Source organism: Silene latifolia, chromosome 9 (assembly GCF_048544455.1).
Source record: "Silene latifolia isolate original U9 population chromosome 9, ASM4854445v1, whole genome shotgun sequence".
In the NCBI taxonomy this organism is placed as follows: domain Eukaryota; kingdom Viridiplantae; phylum Streptophyta; class Magnoliopsida; order Caryophyllales; family Caryophyllaceae; genus Silene; species Silene latifolia.
This window is the reverse complement of record NC_133534.1, coordinates 5,108,385-5,127,164: the sequence shown is the minus strand read 5'-3', so window position 1 is coordinate 5,127,164 and position 18,780 is coordinate 5,108,385. Positions and strand designations below refer to the sequence as shown.

Sequence of the window (18,780 nt, the reverse complement as noted above, 5' to 3'; positions counted from 1 at the left end):
AGCTTGAGTGGAAGTATCCCCGGGAAAATACTGAACTTGGAAAACTTAAAAAGAATTTATAATGTGTCGAATAATCGACTATCCGGGAAGATACCTTCCCACAAGGCTAACCTTTCCGTTGCTGGGTTTATGGAAAATCATGGACTTTGTGATGCTCCTTTAGATGGTCTAGGGGGTAATCTACCTCAAATGTAATCTCTATTTTAAAATAAAATAAAAACTATTGTAAAATTGGAAGATTGTAAAATAAGAAAAATTCAAACACATAATTTCATCAAATAAGACAAAACTTGCAATTATTCCAAGCATAACATTATCGTATCATCGAGATCCAGATCGAGATCACTCACATAATACATTCCTTTATTAGTTTGAATAAGAAGGGAAATTAAACTATCACTCTCTCCCGTTCAACTAGTTATTTATATTTCATCAAAAACGTCACATGAACGAATAAAAATGTAAACAACTAGTTGAATAGGAACGAGCATTAACTAATACGAAGCATAACATTAAAGTTTGACCGCGGTGATAGGTCGAATGCCTTTAGGATAATACTTCTCGAATAAGTCGATGTAACGTGTAATAGGCTTGTACATAGCAGGACGATCTTCTGTGACCAATTCCTTAAACGGTGCAATTTCCTTTTCAAGATCTGGTGAAAAAAACATTGCCCATGACATTCTATCTTTCACTGGACTAGGGTTTTGTCTATGCTCTGCACTTTTAAATATCCCATTGCTCATTATCTGTAAAGAAATTCAATTAAATTTATCAGAAATTATCGGTGTATAATCCCTTATTTTGATTTTATATAATTAACTCTCATTTATTTATTAATCTTAATATTCTTGGTCGTGTTAGTGATTATCAGGGGCGTCTTAATGTACATGGAGGCCCGGTGCACCACAAAAAAATGAAGCGCTAAATATGAATGTTAAGTGTACTACATGTCGAGTTTTGTATTGAATTTAATTTGTAAAGCTTATAAAATCGGTGGCCAAAACTGGAGGCCCGGTTCCGCCGCCCGTGGTCGCCCGGGGTATTAGACACCCCTGGTGATTATAATTCATAAATGTAAATATGTAATTTACTATCACGCGTTATACGTGTGCTATCGGTATATTAAGCCGTAGCAATCATACATAACATAATATCAACTTTATTTGGGTTATTTACCATTTTTTTCAAAAAAAAAGAAAAAACGTACTCCTTAACATAATAACAATAAACTTATTAATTTATTCATGTAAGATTTTTCAATCGAATTATTAATCTATGTTTTTGGTCCACTGAGTTATACAACAACAACATCAGAGCCTTAATCCCAAAATGATTTGGAGTTGGTTGACATGAATCATCCTTTAGAATCGTCCATGGGTGAACGCACCAGTAAGAGGATTATACATCTGATGTACTACATCAGATAATATAGTTTTTGAGTATTAAGATAAAGTTTTTAAGTTTTATTCTATAATTTTTGAGTTTTATTATAAAGTTTTTGAGTTTATTTACTTAAACTTTAATCTCAAAAAGTTACATTATAACTCTAAAAAAATTACATATAAACTCAAAAAATTTTGATTTTTGACATCATAAAACAAAAATGTAATTTATAAAATCTATAGTACTCGAAAAAAATACACAAAAACTCACAAAGTCATTAAATCTGATGTAGTACATCTGATGTACAATCCTTTTTCTCGTGAACGCACACCTCAAAATGCGAATAGAAAAGGGAAAATGGAAAACAAAAGAGAGAGCGAAAATGTAATGGAAAGTCAAGGTAACCTTAGAGGTTTAAAAATCGAATTCCGGATTTCTTTTATAAAAACTTAAAATTTAAATCGAGAGAAGATTAAAACGATTTTGAAAACCGAATTAGAATTAAGGATCTGGAATGCCTTAAAAGTAAACCAAGTAAAACATATAAGAAAGTGGTTGGTAAAAAAGTGTAATAAAGGAGAGAAGAATAAATAATTTAATTTTTTAAAATTAAATAAAAACACTAAATATGTCAAAAAAAAACATCAAATACTAAAAATCCACATGTATCATCGTATACTTTAATGGAATAGAGGGAAAGTATAATAACACGCGCATTTTCAGATTATCTTTTTGATTCAGCCTAATTAAACGTTCCCTTTTCTTAATCATTTGTTTACATATTTTATTAAAATATTTTCTCAAAGAATAAAAGTTAAATAAATGATTGAAACAGAGAGACCTCCTCGTCTTGTTTTTCACATTTTCACATAAATGGAAGAACAGGATGAAACGAATGATAGTATTGGAAATCGAGAAGACGGAAAATGTGATAAAATGATAGTACCTCAAGTTGATCACCAACAATGATCATAATGGCCTCAGGAATGATAGGAACTTTAAACCAATCACCATCTTTTTCAAGCTCGAGAGCTTCAACTTCCTTATCAACAAGCAAAAGAGTTGTAGCAGAAATGTCTGCATGTTTACTAACTTGACGAATAAGTTCAGCAAATGGAAATGGTGGATAATAGTTAATTCGTGCCGCGATTTGATAATTTTCTCCATAACCATCTAGAAAACTATTTTCTTCCAAATTCAAAGATCGCGCCATAGCTTGCACTACTTGGTCATGGACCGTCTTCGCCTTTAAGGTGTACTCCCACATAAGATCCCTACATAAATCGGAACAATTATCGTTAAATTTAACATTGCTGCATTCAGAGGGCTTGAACTCAACACCTCTGGTCTGCTAAAACAACTCTTTACCAGTTGATTTAAGTGCGCGCTCATGAGTTCCTATAATCGATATTGTACAAAACATCGGGTATACTCTCGTAAACAATCCTTCTTGATCCCTTTTTTATTACAAAAGAAAAAAAATTCAAAGGTTTGTTTAATTTTCGATTTTTATATTATTAGTACGTTGTTATTATTTAACTTTCATGTGGAATTTTAATTGGAAAATGAGATTGTCAACCAAATAAAACAATTAGATATACATGTATATAAAGTAAGTGTCATCGAATATGATTTATGATATTATAAAACCGTCTCCAATTAATGACAAAATTAATATACTTTATTAGTTTCCTTATTTCATAAATAATTCTCGAGTGTTACACAAAAATGAAGAAAAATCGTTAGAAATGTTATAATAGATGTTGAGTATAATTTTTTTTTTTTTTTTTTTTTTTGATGACGAGGGGGTTGAATCCCCCCGGGCTCATGCATTCCCGCACTACCACATGGACCATGTAAGCCACCCCCTTCGGGAAAGCTGCGGGTAAAGTGATCATCGCCCCAGCTGGTAGTCGAACCCGAGACCTCTCAACTCCTGCATTTCTACAAGCTTCAAGGTTTAACCCGGCTACCACTGGACTAACACCACTTGGTTGAGTATAATTACTCGTGCACGATTTTTATTCTTTCTAAAACGACTTATAAAATAAAACGATGGGAATACCTAAAGTTAGGAGTATTGGGCCAGCGGTCAGGGTGTCGTTGATCTTCAGGATAAATTGTGAGAAGCAATCGATAGCTAGACGGATTTCCATTGTCAGGCATATAATCAGTTCCATATCCTTGAGAATTGTCTGGTGTCTTTGCACAATGTTCTTTCGCTTCTGGAGGAAGTCTAAAGAATGTTTTGCAAATGTCGCGAACTTCATCCAAAAACTCGAGTGACATACCATGATTAACAAGCTATATATTAAAAAAAACATACACGATAATTAAAACACTAACGTATTGAAATTACAAGATTAACTACACTACAAAACATCGAGTTTTTAGATTGGAATGATAAACAATTGCATACAATGAAATTTGGTCTAATAAAACGATCAAAGACTCACAGTCAACGATATGGAACTGAACTGAATCAGTTCCATATCCTTGACTAGTCGACTATGAAAATTATCGATTGTACCCTTCAATTACTTTCTACATTTCTAATGATTTTTAAATCCAAAAATTTAGTACGTGATTAACATTACCTGAAAGCATCCCCAAGAAGACAAATAATTTCTAAGTTTATTGAGTTCTTCGGCAGCAACAGTCGGCGACGATGACAATAAAAGAGAAAGGTCGATTATATTATCATCCATATATGGCAAATCGTCAGCCATGATGCTTGTATAATTAAATCTTCTAAGTGAAATTAGTGTTAATTATGTTAATTGTTTATAATTTATTTGATTTGTTATATCGATATTATGCAATTTATAATACAAGAAATCTGAAGAAATTAATGCATGCATTTATGCATGGGTATTTTAAACATAAATAAAATTAATTTATATGCAATTATGAAAACAGTTACAATTGCTTCTTATAAATATTTAGGAATGGTAATAACATAAGAAGCACCAAATATTCATGTTAAAACTGTTTGCAGTATATTAAATTCACCATTTTTTGTTTTAGATCGTTTTAAATTAAGATTCTCACATCCAATTCATGATATAGAAGTGGAAATAAAATGTGCTTATAAGATGTGCTATCTTCCTCTCTCTTTGTCATTTGTTCACTTTTAGTTTGTCATAAAGACTAAAGAAAAAGGAGAAGACCAATTTTTAAATGATAATTGGGCAAATTGAGTGTGGATGATCGAATTATTCATCAAAGTCATTCATAAAATAGAAAAGTTAACAATTAACTGAGTCACCTTAAAATAAAATAGGTAAACAAATGATTGAGACGAAAAGAGTATTAATTAAGATTATCTTAACTAAGACCATTAAATTTCATTAATTCATTAAGATTAACTTGAGTAAGACCAATAAATTTCATTAACAGACATATTATATTTTTTTTTGAAAGGAATACAGACATATTATATTAATCTAAAGTAATAAAACGTAATTTTGTAACCATTATTTAAATAAGACCATTAAAATATGAATCACATTTGTTCACACTTTTCTTACCAACATAAAGCAATTGTTATGTCGTGCCAAAATATATGTTCTCTAGAAATTTCCTTTTGTAATATGTACCATTAAGAGTATAATTAATTAACTCTCATTTCTAAAATTTGTGAGTCCGCTGATTCGAGAAATTGTCCTTGTGATTTACATATATTTTTGTTCCAAGATCATGATATCTCAAAAACCGTATATTATACACTTCAATTTGACCTGTTCAGGAGTCCGTACCAGATCGTGTTCTTTTTCTCCCCGCTTTTTTACCACTTGTCAAGAGTCGCTTCAGAAGTTATTACCCTATTCGATTCCAGCCCCAATACTAGTATAAAAACAATTTTAACGAGTCTCCGACTTCCGCTTAAGACTGATTTATCGCACACTGACAGCCTCAAACGTTCACTGTTGCTCCTCAAATTTTGTGGGGCCGCTTTGTCTGACCCGAGAAATCATCCATGTGATTTACAGAGATTTTTGTTCCGGACTTTCGTATCCCGAAAAACGTGTATTATACACTTCAATTTGAGGCGTTCGAGAGGCCTTTTCAGGTCGTATTTTTTTTCTCCTATTTTTCTACCACGTGTCCGGGGTCGCTTTAGGAGTTACATTATTCATTTTCAACTCCAAATAAATAGTACTAAACAATTTGTAACGAGTATCCGGACCCTCGAATGCCGAAAACCATATATTATAAACTTCAATATAAAGTTCAATTTGAACTGTTCGGGAGGCCGTACGAGGTCGTGTTTCTATCTCTTCCAGTTTTTCTACCATGTGACCAAGGCCGCTTCAGGAGTTACCATGTTCAAGTTCAGTTCCAAATAACAAGTATTAAATCAATTTCAACGTGATCCGATTTATGCCCGAGACTGGTTTATCGCACCTCGCAACAAACTCAAATGTCATCCGTTGCTTCTAAAAAAATTTGAGGCTGCTTTTTTTTACTCAAGAACCGCCCCTGTGATTTACGAAAATTTTTGCTCTGGTACTCTAAAATCCCGAAAACCGTGTATTATACACTAGATTTTGAGCCATTCGGGAGGCCGTATTACTCGTGTTTCTTTTTTTTCCCGGGCTACCTTGCACGCTTTCGAGATCACTTCAAGAGTTACACTATTCAATTTCAGCCCTAAATAACAACTAATATCCACTTTTTAACGAGTATATGATTTTCACCCAAGACTTGTTTATCGCACACTAGTAGCCTCAAATGTCCACTGTTCTTTCTCAAATTTGCCAAGACGCATAGACTGACCCGAGAAATCGTCTTTGTGATTTACAGACATTTTTGTTCGGTGACCCTGGAATCCTGAAAACCGTGTATCATTACACTTCATTTTGAGCCATTCGAAAGGTCGTACCGGATCGTGCTTCTTTTTCTCCCAGTTTTTCACCACGTGTCAAGGGTCGTTTCAGGAGTTATTTTATTCGATTTCAGCCCAAAATAACAAGTATTAAAATACTTGTAATGAGTCTCCGAGTTCCGCCTATGACTAGTTTATCGCACACGGGTAGCCTCAAATATCCTATGTTCCCCTCAAATATTGTGAGGCTGCTTTGTCTGACTCGAGAAATCATCCGCGTGATTAACAGGCATTTTTTGTTCCGGGATCTTCTAATCCCGAAAAACGTGTATTATACACTTCAATTTGAGGCGTTCGAGAGGCCGTTTCAGGTTGTATTTCTTTTTCTCCTGTTTTTCTACCACGTGTTCGAGCTCGCTTCAAGAGTTACATTATTCATTTTCAGCTCCAAATAAATAGTATTAAACCAATTTTAACGAGTATCCGATTTCCGTCTCTCGCTTAATTATCTAACACTGAAAACCTTAAATATCATCCGTTTTTCCCCAAAATTTGCGAGGCCGCTTAGGCTGATCCGAGAAATCATCCATGTGATTTACAGATATTTGTTCTGAGACTCAGAAATCTCGAAAACCGTGTATTATACACTTCATTTGGAGCCTTTCGGGAGGCCGAACCGGATCGTGCTTCTTTTTCTCTCGTTTTCTCACCACGTGTCGAGGGTCACTTCAAGAGTTACACTATTGGATTTCAGCTCCAAATAACAAGTATTAATACATTTTTAACGAGTCTCCGATTTCTACCCATGACTACTTTATCGCAGACGGGCAGCCTCAAATGTCCTTTGTTGCCCCTCAAATTTTGTGAGGCCGGTTTGTCTGACCGAGAAATCATCCATGTGATTTACGGATATTTTTGTTTTCGGATCTTCGAATCCCGAAAAACGTGTATTTATACCTTTCAATTTGAGGCGTTCGAGAAGCCATTTTGGGTCGTATGTATTTATTTTTCTCCCGTTTTTCTACCACGTGTTCGGGGTCGCTTCCGGAGTTACATTAATCATTTTCAGCTCCAAATAACTAGTATTAAACCAAATTTAACGAGTATTCGATTTCTGTCTCTCACTTAATTATCGCAACTTGACAACCTAAAATATCATCCGTTTTTCCTCAAAATTTGTGAGGCCGCTTAGACTGATTCGAGAAATCGTACTTGTGATTTACAGATATTTTTGTTTCGAGACCCTGAAATCTCGAAAACCTTGTATTATACACTTCTTTATGAGCCGTTCGGGAGGCCGTACCAGATCGTGCTTCTTTTTCTTCCGATATTTCACCATGTCTCAAGGGTCGTTTCAGGAATTAACCTATTCGATTTCAGCACCAAATAACTAGTATTAAAACATTTTTAACGAGTCTCTTATTTCCGCCCATGACTACTCTATCGCAAACGGGCAGCCTCAAATGTCCTCTGGTGCCCCTCAAATTTTGTGAGGCCGCTTTTTCTGACCCGAGAAATCATCCATGTGATTTACGGACATTTTTCCGGAACCTTCGAATTCTGAAAAACGTGTATACACTTCAATTTGAGGCGTTCGAGAGGCTGTGTCGGGTCGTATTTATTTTTCTCCTGTTTCTCTATCACGTGTTCGGGGTCGCTTCAGGAGTTAAATTATTTATTTTCAGCTCCAAATAAATAGTATTTTACCAATTTTAACGAGTATCCGATTTCCGTCTCTCGCTTAATTATCGCACACCCGCAACCTGAAATATCATCCGTTTTTCTTCAATATTTGTGAGGCTGCTTAGACCGATTCGAGAAAACGTCCTTGTGATTTCCAGACATTTTTATTCCGAAACCCTGAAATTTCGAAAACCGTGTATTACACTTCTTTGAGTCGTTTGGGAGGTCGTACCGGATCGTGCTTCTTTTTCTCCCGGTTTTTCACCATGTGTCAAGTGTCGTTTCAGGAGCTACCCTATTTGATTTCACCCCAAATAACAAGTAACAAAACAATTTCGACGAATCTCCGATTTTCGTCCATGACTAGTTTATCGCACACGGACAGCCTCAAAAGTCCTTTGTTGCCCCTCAAATTTTGTGTAGCTGCTTTGTCTGACCCAAGAAATCGTCCTTGTGATTTACAGACATTTTTGTTCCGACACCATGAATTCCCGAAAACCGTGTATTATACACTTCTTTTTTAGCCGTTCGGGAGGCCATACCGGATCGTGCTTCTTTTTCTCCCGGTTTTTCACTACGTGTCAAGGGTTGTTTCAGGAGTTACTCTATTCGTTTTCAGCCCAAATAACAAGTATTAAAACATTTTTAACTAGTCATTGATTTCCGCCCATGACTAGTTTATCGCACGTGGGCACCCTCAAATGTCATCTGTTGCTCCTCAAATCTTGTGAGGCCGCTTTGTCTGACCAGGTAAATAATCCATGTGATTTAGGGACATTTTTATTCTGGGCGTTCGAATGCCTAAAAGCGTGTATTATACACTTTTATTTGAGAGGTACGAGGCCATTTCGGGTCGTATTTCTTTTTCTCCTGTTTTTCAACCACGTGTTCGGGGTTGTTTCAGGAGTTACATTATTCGTTTTCAACTCCAAATAAATAGTATTAAACCAATTTTAACGAGTATCCTATTTATGGCTCTCACATAATTATTGCACACCGACAACCTGAAATATCGCCCGTTTTTCCTCCAAATTTGTGAGGCATGTTAAACTGATCCGAGAAACAGTCCTTGTGATTTACAGACATTTTTGTTCCGAGACCCTGAAATCTCGAAAACCATGTATTATACACTTCTTTTTGAGCCGTTCGTGAGGCCATACCGGATTGTGCTTCTTTTTCTCCCGGTTTTTCACCACGTGACAAGGGTCGCTTAAGCAGTTACCCTATTCGATTTCGTCCCCAAATAACTGGTAATAAAAAAAATTAAACCAATCGCCGATTTCCGCCTATGACTAGTTTATAGCACACGCGAAGTCTCAAATGTGTCCTCTGTTGCTCCTCAAATTTTGTGAGATCGCGTTGTCTGACCCGAAAAAATCATCCATGTGATTTACGATCATTTTTGTTCTGGGACCTTCAAATCCCGAAAAATGTGTATTATACTCTTCAATTTGAGGCTTTCGAGGGGCCGTTTCGGGTTGTATTTCTTTTTCTCCTGTTTTTCTATAGCGTGTTCAGGGTCGCTTCAAGAGTTATGTTGTTCATTTTCAGCTCCAAATAAATAGTATTAAACCAATTTTAACGAGTATCCGATTTTCGTCTCTCACTTAATTATCACACACTGACAACCTGAAATATCGTCCGTTTTTCCTCAAAATTTGTGAGTCCGCTTAGACTAATCCTAGAAATCGTCCTTGTGATTTACAAACATTTTTGTTACGAGACCCTGAAATCTCGAAAACCATGTATTATACACTTCTTTTTTAGCCGTTTGGGAGGTCGTACCGGATCGTGCTTCGTTTTATTCCCGGTTTTTCACCACGTGTCAAGGGTCGTTTCAAAAGCTACCCTTTTCGATTTCAGCCCCAAATAAAAAGCATTAAAACATTTTTTAACAAATCACCGATTTCCGCACATGAGTAGTTATAGCACACGAGGAGCCTCAAATGTCCTCTGTTGCTCCTCAAATTTTGTGAGGCCGTTTAGTCTAACCTGAGAAATCATCCTTGTGACTTACGGATATTTTTATTCCGGGACCTTCGAATTTTAAAAAACGTGTATTACACTTTCAATTTGAGGCGTTCAAGAGGCCATTTCGGGTCGTATTTCTTCTTCTCCTTTTTTTTCTACCACGTGTTCGAGGTCGCTCCAAGAGTTACATTATTCATTTTCAACTCCAAATAAATATTAGGGTTATTTTATGGGAATAATCCAACCTATGCTTCTCCTTCTTATATTAATCCAGCCTATGTTTTAACCCATATTAATCTCACCTATACATCCATTTTTCTCACAATGTACCAAGTAACCGACTACTTGTTTATCAGGTCATATCTTAAAAACCCTTTATTTATTTGAAGTAAACAATAATTATTACTACCTCTTTTCCCCTCTAATCAATTTCAAAACCTTTTAATTAACCCCTAAATGCAAAACCATCGCATTACATTAGTTAGACCAAACGACAATCAGACCCCAAATTACCAAATTACATGAAAGATCTCAATTAATCAATGGTGGTCCTCATCACGAGTATCCGATTTCCGTCTCTCACTTATTTACCGCCCACCGACAACATTAATATCATCCGTTTTTCTTTTAAATTTGTGAGGCCGCTTAGACTGATCCAAGAAAATGTCCTTTTGATTTACAAACATTTTTGTTCCGAAACCCTGAAATCTCGAAAAACCGTGTATTATACACTTCTTTTTTAGCCGTTCTGGAGGCCCTACCGGATCATGCATCTTTTTTTCTCCCGGTTTTCACCACATGACAAGGGCCGCTTCAGGATTACCCTATTCGATTTCAGGCCAAAATAACAAAGTATTAACGAGTCACCGATTTTCGCCCATGAATAGTTTATCGCACACGGGCAGCCTCAAATGTCCTCTATTGCTCCTCAAATTTTGTGAGCCTGCTTTGTCTAACAGGTGAAATCATCCATGTGATTTATGAACATTTTTGTTCGAGAACCATTGAATCCTGAAAAACGTGTATTATACACTTCAATTTGAGGCGTTCGAGAGGCCGTATTTCTTTTTCTCCTGTTTTTCAACCACGTGTTAGGAGTCGCTTCAGGAGTTACAATATTCATTTTTAGCTCCAAATAAATTGTATTAAACCAATTTAACGAGTATCCGATTTCCGTCTCTTTCTTTTATCACACACCGACAACCTGAAATATCATCCATTTTTCCTCAAAAGTTGTGAGGCCGTTAAGACTGACCCGCAAAATCGTCCTTTTGATTTACACATTTTTGTTCTGAGACCCTGAAATCACGAAAACCGTGTATTATACACTCTTTTTTGAGCCGTTTAGGAGGCCGTACCGGATCGTGTTTCTTTTTCTCCCGGTTTTTCACCACGTGTCAAGGGGCGTTTCAGGAGTTGCCCTATTTGATTTCAGCGCCAAATAACAAGTATTAAAACATTTTTAACGAGTTCCCGATTTCCCCATGATTACTTCATCGCAGACGGGCAGCCTTAAATGTCATCTGTTGCCCCTCAAATTTTGTGAGGCCTCTTTGTCTGAACCGAAAAATCATCCATGTGATTTACGGACATTTTTGTTCCGGAACCTTCAAATCCCGAAAAACGTGTATTATACACTTTAATTTGAGGCGTTCGAGAGGTCGTTTCGGGTCGTATTTTCTCATATTTTTCTACCGCGTGTTCGGAGTCGCTTCAATAGTTACGTTATTCATCTTCAGCTCCAAATAAATAGTATTAACCAATTTTAACGAGTATCCGATTTCCGTCTCTCACTTAATTATCGCACACCGACATCCTGAAATATTATCTGTTTTTCCTTAAAATTTGTGTGGCCGCTAAGACTGATCCAAGAAATCGTCCTTGTGATTTATAGAGATTTTTTTTCCAAGACCTCTGAAATCTCGAAAACAGTGTATTATACACTTCTTTTTGAGCTGTTCTGGAGGCCGTACCGGATTGTGCTTCTTTGTCTCCCGATTTTTCACCTCGTGTCAAGGGTCGCTTCGGGAGTTATCCTTATCGATTTCAGCCTCAAATAACAAGTATTAAAACATTTTTAACGAGTCTCCGATTTCCGCCCCTGACTAATTTATCGCACACGGGCAACCTCAAATGTTCTGTTGCTCCACAAATTTTGTGAGGTCGCTTTGTCTGACCTTAGAAATCAACCATGTGATTTACAGACTTTTTTGTTCTGGGACCTTCGAATCCCGAAAAACGGGTATTATACTTCAATTTGAGGCGTTCGAGAGGCCGTTTCGGATCATATTTCTTTTTCTCCGGTTTTATGCCACGTGTTCGGGGTCGCTTCAGGAGTTACATTATTTATTTTCATCTCCAAATAAATAGTATTAAACCAATTTTAACGAGTATCTGATATCCGTCTCTTACTTAATTATCGCCCACTGACAACCTGAAATATCATTTGTTGTTCTTCAAAATTTGTGTGGTTGCTTAAACTGATCCGAGAAATTGTCCTTGTGATTTACCGATATTTTTATTCTGAGACTCTGAAATCTCGAAAACAGTGTATTATACACTTAATTTTAAGCTGTTCGGGAGGCCGTAACGGATCGTGCTTCTTTTTTCTCCCAGTTTTTCACCACGTGTTAAGGGTCGCTTTAGGATTACCCTATTCGATTTCAGCCCCAAATAATAAGTATTAAAACATTTTAACGAGTCATCGATTTCCACCCATGAATGGTTTATCGCACCGGCAGCCTCAAATGTCCTATGTTGTTCATCACATTTTGTGAGACCGCTTTGTCTAACAGGAGAAATCATCCATGTTCGAACAATTTGTTCCGGGATTTCAATTTGAGGCGTTCGAGAAGTTGTTTCGGGTCGCATTTCTTTGTCTCCTGTGTGTTCGGGGTCGCTTCAGGAGTTACATTATTCATTTTTAGCTCCAAATAAATAGTATTAACCAATTTTACTGAGTATCCGATTTCCGTCTCACTTAATTATCGCACACCGACAAGCAGAAATATCATCCGTTTTTCCTCAAAAGTTGTGAGACCGCATAGACTGATCCGAGAAATCGTCCTTGTCATTTACAAACATTTTTGTTCTGAGACCCTGAAATCTCGAAAACCGTATATTACACACTTCATTTTGAGCCATTTGGGAGGCCATACCGAATCGTGCTTTTTTTTTCTCCCGATTGTTCACGTGTCAAGGTCGTTTCAGGAGTTACCCAATACGATTTCAGCCCTAAATAACAAGTATTAAAACATTTTTAACGAGTCTCTAATTTCCGTCCATGACTAGTTTATCACACACGGACAGACTCAAATATCCTTTGTTGTCGGGTGCCCACGTGCGATAAATAGAGATACCCCGGTCGGGCCCGGGCACCAATGTTAGTGTTCTCATATTGTTCGTGCACAACTTCAAAACAAAAAAAAACTCAACAATTTAAATGTACCTTGTTGAATGTTAATTGAAGAAGTGTTGAACAGTCTTAACATATTATTCGACACTAGACGAGAGCACTGGAAGAACAGAAAAAATTCCTAAGAACACTAGACTTCGGCTTTTGGGAGACTAAAAGTTCAAGCAGCTCTGGGAAGCTGCTGCGTCTCAGAGAAGACCAACACACTGTAACTTTTGTGACTTAACAGACTTAAAACTGGATGTGCTGATAGAATTGGCAAGTTTTCGCCATGCCTCTCCTCTTGCTGAAGTCCCCCATTAGGGAAAATACTCTGGTGCATCGATACTCTACTGTATTATCATTATTCATTACGTATACGTGTTTACAATTCTCGGTTCAGCTCGATTAAAACATACTTGGTATTTGTCTCGTTTGGGCATGTTCTGCAACATTTGAGTTTTTAAGTCACTCGAGTCAAATCTATTCACTACAACACTTTGAGACCCAGAACACAGGAATAGAAAGCCCATGGCCCATCCAACAATGAAGTTAAAACTCCAATCTATATTTACATAATCCTTCGCCAAACATTGCCAGTTATAGGATGCAAGTAAGCCACAAGCATACCATATCGAAAACAATCATAATTCCCGCAATCACCATTAATAAACTCTTAATAGTTCATAATAATAATGCCGAGTCTTATAATCACAGACTCATTAGAGTAAAACATCGAAAGCAAACCACAAACACAACAATGTAATTATAATAGTCCAATCACATCTTATTTAGCTTAGTAAATAAAACATAATAGAAGTACTAGTACTCCTATTCTTCTTCTTCCTCCTCTTGCCAGCAAAGTTTCAGAGGTTTCTTAGGGGCGCAGACGGACGCCGATTTGCAGAATTTCTGGTAAAAGACGGATCCACCAGAACCGAGGGATTCAATACCACCCTCTTCACGACTGTAACCAACAACATCAACAGAACAGTACTTCTCGAGCACCTTGTCGGCAGTGTCGATAGTGACTGCCACACTGAACTCTTTGGGTTCAAAGCAAGCAAGCACCCTCTCCACCATTTGGTTCAAGTCGACTACACCCAGATCGTACCCGACTGCTTCAAAGCTAGCGTAGCTGAAACCATCCTCAGGGGTGATATGGATGGTGGACACAGCAGGTCCCTCAATGGCGTTCATGGAATAACCACAGGGCTCAAAGTCGAAATCGCAGATATTCGAGTCTGGAAGGATTTTACGGATTCCAGAGTCTTCAGTCATCACGGCAGCAGAAGCCGATTGGGACTTGAAGAAGACCGCTGCCTTCTCCTTGTCAAGACCAGTCATGCACATTTCCAGAGTGTACACAGGGTCGTCATAGCTGGTTTCCGCAGTGGCGGAATAAACATGCCATTTCTGTGGCTTTGCAGGGCTGCCCATCACAAAGGCCTTGCTGCCTGAACCGAGGTTACCAAAGTACTTATCGAGAACAGCAACTTCTTCTGAGAAGGATCGGTGAGGGTAAGACTGTGCCCCTGGGAAGATGAAGCTCCCACGTGTGTAGCGCACAGATTTCACGTCAAGGGACAAGGTTGCAGCCAACCTCAAAATCGGAGGGATAGCATTGAGAAGCTTTGTGGTGCCACAAGTCTTAATGATGATCTTGTATGAATAGACAAAGAGGCTCGACTCAGATAGGACATACGAGTCCACGCTTTCGTTAGCGAGGGAGTCGACAATCGTACACGCAGCAGCGTCAAGGAATTCATCCAATTGGGCCTTGCATAAAGCACGGAGGCCCTTCCCTTCAGGATCGACAAAAATACCAGGCTCATAAAAGTTAATTTCAAGCCTCTTTTCAAACCCTTCGAAACCAATGGCAGAAATGGCCATGGTGTTGTTCTCGTCGTCGTGGTGGTTGTTGTTTCCCATCATAGGGACCGTCATTGTTATCTCGTCTGGAGGAAAGTGTTGCAGGAAAGAGGGAAAAGGAAGAAGAAAGGAACTGGAAATCTAAAAACCTAATTTTATTTAAAAGCAGAAAATTAAAAAAAATGACCACGTATGGTCGACGGAGTTAAAGCTTAGAGAATATCAGGATGGAAGGCGAGCGCACTGCAAAACAAACAAGCAAACGAAACAACAATAAGACTCAAATGAATGAAATGAATTAAAAAAATCGAGAATGAATAATGCGAAAGAATGAAGGTATAATGAAGAAGAAACTAACGTTGGAGTAGGCAGCTGATCTGAATCTCTTAATTCCTCCCTTTGGTCGAACGTCCTCAATGCTGTAGCCGAGTGGTGCGAAAAACGATTTACTACTACTACTAGAAGACTTCTTTTTACCACCTTTTGATTCCATTAGCTCATTCAATCTGTAGTAACAAAATATATCAAACAGTGATTAATAACCGGGACGATTGTTGACGGTTTGAAGATTATAGCGCATTCAATTAGAAGTCAAAAATCGAATCAATGCCTAGACGAATTAAGGTGATCCACTCAGATATATAACGTGTCGATTTACGAGTACGCTCTTAAGAATAGACAAATGACCGAGACAAAAAGAGCAGCACAAGAATTACGCTATGGCATTCAAACATTAATACTACATTAATACTCTTATTGTCTCGTCATTTGTCTATCTTTTATATTCGTTAAAAGGGGTATTTTAATCAAAGTTAAACAAATAATTGGGACAGGGAGTATTCAAAACCTAGAACAATAATCAAATTTTTGAATAATTATGTATCAAGATCTACATTATTTTAATCAAAGGTAAAATAATAATTGGGACGGTCATTTGTCTATCTTTTATAGAAGATAAGATAATTGGGACGGGGTATTCGATAACCAGAATAAGAAACAACTCTTTGAATAAATTATGTACCAAGATCTACATTATTTAGTCATTAATCAACATTTTATTTGATCCAATTTCAACATGCATAAACATCTTGTCAGTGTTCCATGTATTATTCGTCAAAAGAGAGAAAACTTCGAAGAATTATCGGTCATAAATTTAACCAACATCAGATCTATAAGACGTACACATCCGTCTCAATCAATTGTTTACCTTTCATTAAAATATCGCTCTTAAAAGAACAAAAACGTAAACAAATGACCAAGTCAGAGGGAGTAGTTTCAAATTAACTTAATATAATTACGATTATCCAGTAAGTGATGCTAGAAATCCTATAACAAACTACAATCTGATCAATTAAATTAAAATAAAATAAAATTCATCAATTTTAATCAACATGCAATTAGATTAAACTCTAAAATCCTAAATCAATTAATTTCATACATAAACATCAACAAAACATGAAAATCATTACAATAAAAACCTAATTATAACAATGAATTAAACAGATCTCAACAAAAACCATAAATCAAACGATTCAATTCCAAAAAATTAAACAAAAAATCAAAACCTTAACAGATCTGGAGACTTACATATATATCTGGGTATAATTATCAGAACCAGAGAAATTCGATCTCAAGAAACAACACCAGAAATTAAAGAAACCCTAGGAAAGAGAAAATCAATCAAATTGAAATGATTCGGGGATTATTTGAGAGGTTATTTGTTGATGATGAACAAATTATATGATGAAAATAATAATGGGATAATAATGAGGCGAGGTGGTGGTGTTTATAAAGGGTTTGAAAACCTAGCTGTTGGGGGAGTGAAAAGACGGAAATACCCTTGCGAGGGTTTCGTGGAGGTTACTCTGCGTGACAGAAGGGAGTTTTTTATTGGGTTTTTATTGGCCGCACACGTGTCAGTTTGTGAGGTTATGAGGTGTTTAGAATGTGTTTGTGCTGTGTGGCTCAGAATTGAGATGGTTAATTGTAAGCGTATTTATATTTATTTTTTGTTTATATTTATGGAAGGATTTATTATTTGTGGCTGTGAGTTGATTTGGGATTGATATGGTATTATTATTGTGTGGTTCTCCGTTGTTTAAGATCTGATTTATTTGTTTCTTATAAATATATTTGGAATGTTAATTATTTATTGATTTATGTAATTAAGGAGTGAGTCTAATAATCAGGAACGACGTGATTACAAATGTTTGTGTGCTGTGAATTGTGACTCTTTTTTTTTTGGTGCAATGAATTGTGACTCTTGTGGGTGGGCAAATTTGTGAACACAAATTCTCATTATAGACGGACACTACCCGTCTATATGTATAGACGGATACCATTTCCCCTCACAAAATACCCATTTGTCATAAAGTGGGAAGCACATCGGGGTGCCTCACCTTGTCCCCTCTACCCATTTTATTAGAGGTCTTTACTCGTCTGTTTGCTCCACCCGTCTATACCAAGACCTATTGATTTGTGAATTAGTCGACGAATAAAAGATTGATTGGTCAATGAAAATAATGTTTAAAATAAACGACATTGTGTGTACATGCAAATGTAACCAAATTTGAACATTGTTTTGTTCCTTGCTCTAGCTTTGTATGATTGATGATTTGATGTTTACTAGAGAATCACACTTAGACTATGTTTTTTCGACAGGAATGAATTGAACTGAACTCTACCAAAGTAAAATAAGAATTAAACCCTCTTCTTCTCAGACTTTTGGCTAGTAAGAGCTGAACAGAATTAAACTAAACTAAAATAAACTAAATGTAGCTTAATTAAACTGAATGGAGCTAAAGTAAGAATTAATTTGTGAAAAGACGAGGTGAAATTAAGCCAGAACGCCATAGATTCTTAGGCCTTTTTATTTTCGACTGAAAAGAGATGGCCTGGACTGAACTGACCTGAATAGAGTTTAACTGAATTGAAATAAGGTGAAATGACATTTTAATTTAGGGAAAGGTGAGCTGAACTAAATTGAATGAAGCTGAATCGAATAAAGCCAAACCGAGTTGAAATTAAATCCAAAAGAATAAGACCTCAAAATTCGTTTCTAACCTTTAACGGCTCTAGCAGCGTCCTATAATATTATATTACGTCCTATAATATTATCTTATACAATCCATTTCCCTACTCTCGTCTCCCTCACTTCCTTTAGACCCTTTACTCTTCACTTCCATCTCGTCTTATGTACTTTCTATTTCCAAGGTAATCTCCACACCGGATCTTACCTTTCCTTTTAAAAATTAAAACTCAAAAGTTAGTTTCTAAATCGTTCAATAGTAAACACCATAAATTGTCTCATATCATCTTCCCTCAGACTCGCCTACACCTCTTACACCCAACGTTCCAAGTTCCAACCCATCATACCCCAGAACTAGAGGTAATCAAATGGCTCAAACCTGTAGGCCCGTCCCAGTCCAAACCGCTCCTTACAAAACTTGGGCCTTTTCTTTAGGCCAAAAAAAGCTTAATGACCATCCACTCCTTATTTGTAAAAGTAATTTTATTTATATTATATTATCAAAGTTAACCAAAAGTAACAATATTTTAATTGAATTATTATGTGATGGGGGTGGGTACTAGAAGAAGCCACATTAGTGGAGAGGGATCATATACCCTAATTAGATAAATTGGTGGA

The 18,780-nt window shown here is 36.6% G+C and overlaps 2 protein-coding genes across 3 annotated transcripts; both read right to left on the bottom strand.

The window, feature by feature from the left end:
• Positions 1-509: 509 nt before the first annotated feature.
• Positions 510-4,115, bottom strand: LOC141600490 (codeine O-demethylase-like). The gene is made up of 4 exons (XM_074420732.1): positions 3,984-4,115; positions 3,452-3,690; positions 2,333-2,660; positions 510-749 (listed from the first exon to the last, which is right to left on the bottom strand). Exons 1-4 carry the CDS (start codon positions 4,113-4,115, stop codon positions 513-515), a joined length of 936 nt encoding a protein of 311 aa, XP_074276833.1. The 3' UTR covers positions 510-512.
• Positions 4,116-13,896: 9,781 nt separating this feature from the next.
• On the bottom strand, positions 13,897-17,417 carry LOC141598829 (S-adenosylmethionine decarboxylase proenzyme 2-like). 2 transcript variants are annotated; one of them, XM_074418622.1, is made up of 3 exons: positions 16,722-17,417; positions 15,493-15,640; positions 13,897-15,377 (listed from the first exon to the last, which is right to left on the bottom strand). In XM_074418622.1, exon 3 carries the CDS (start codon positions 15,207-15,209, stop codon positions 14,094-14,096), a length of 1,116 nt encoding a protein of 371 aa, XP_074274723.1. In that variant the 5' UTR covers positions 15,210-15,377; positions 15,493-15,640; positions 16,722-17,417; the 3' UTR covers positions 13,897-14,093. The 2 variants fall into 2 exon arrangements, with proteins under 2 accessions (XP_074274723.1, XP_074274724.1); XM_074418623.1 differs by having other exon boundaries at positions 15,493-15,766; positions 15,822-16,896.
• Positions 17,418-18,780: the final 1,363 nt, after the last annotated feature.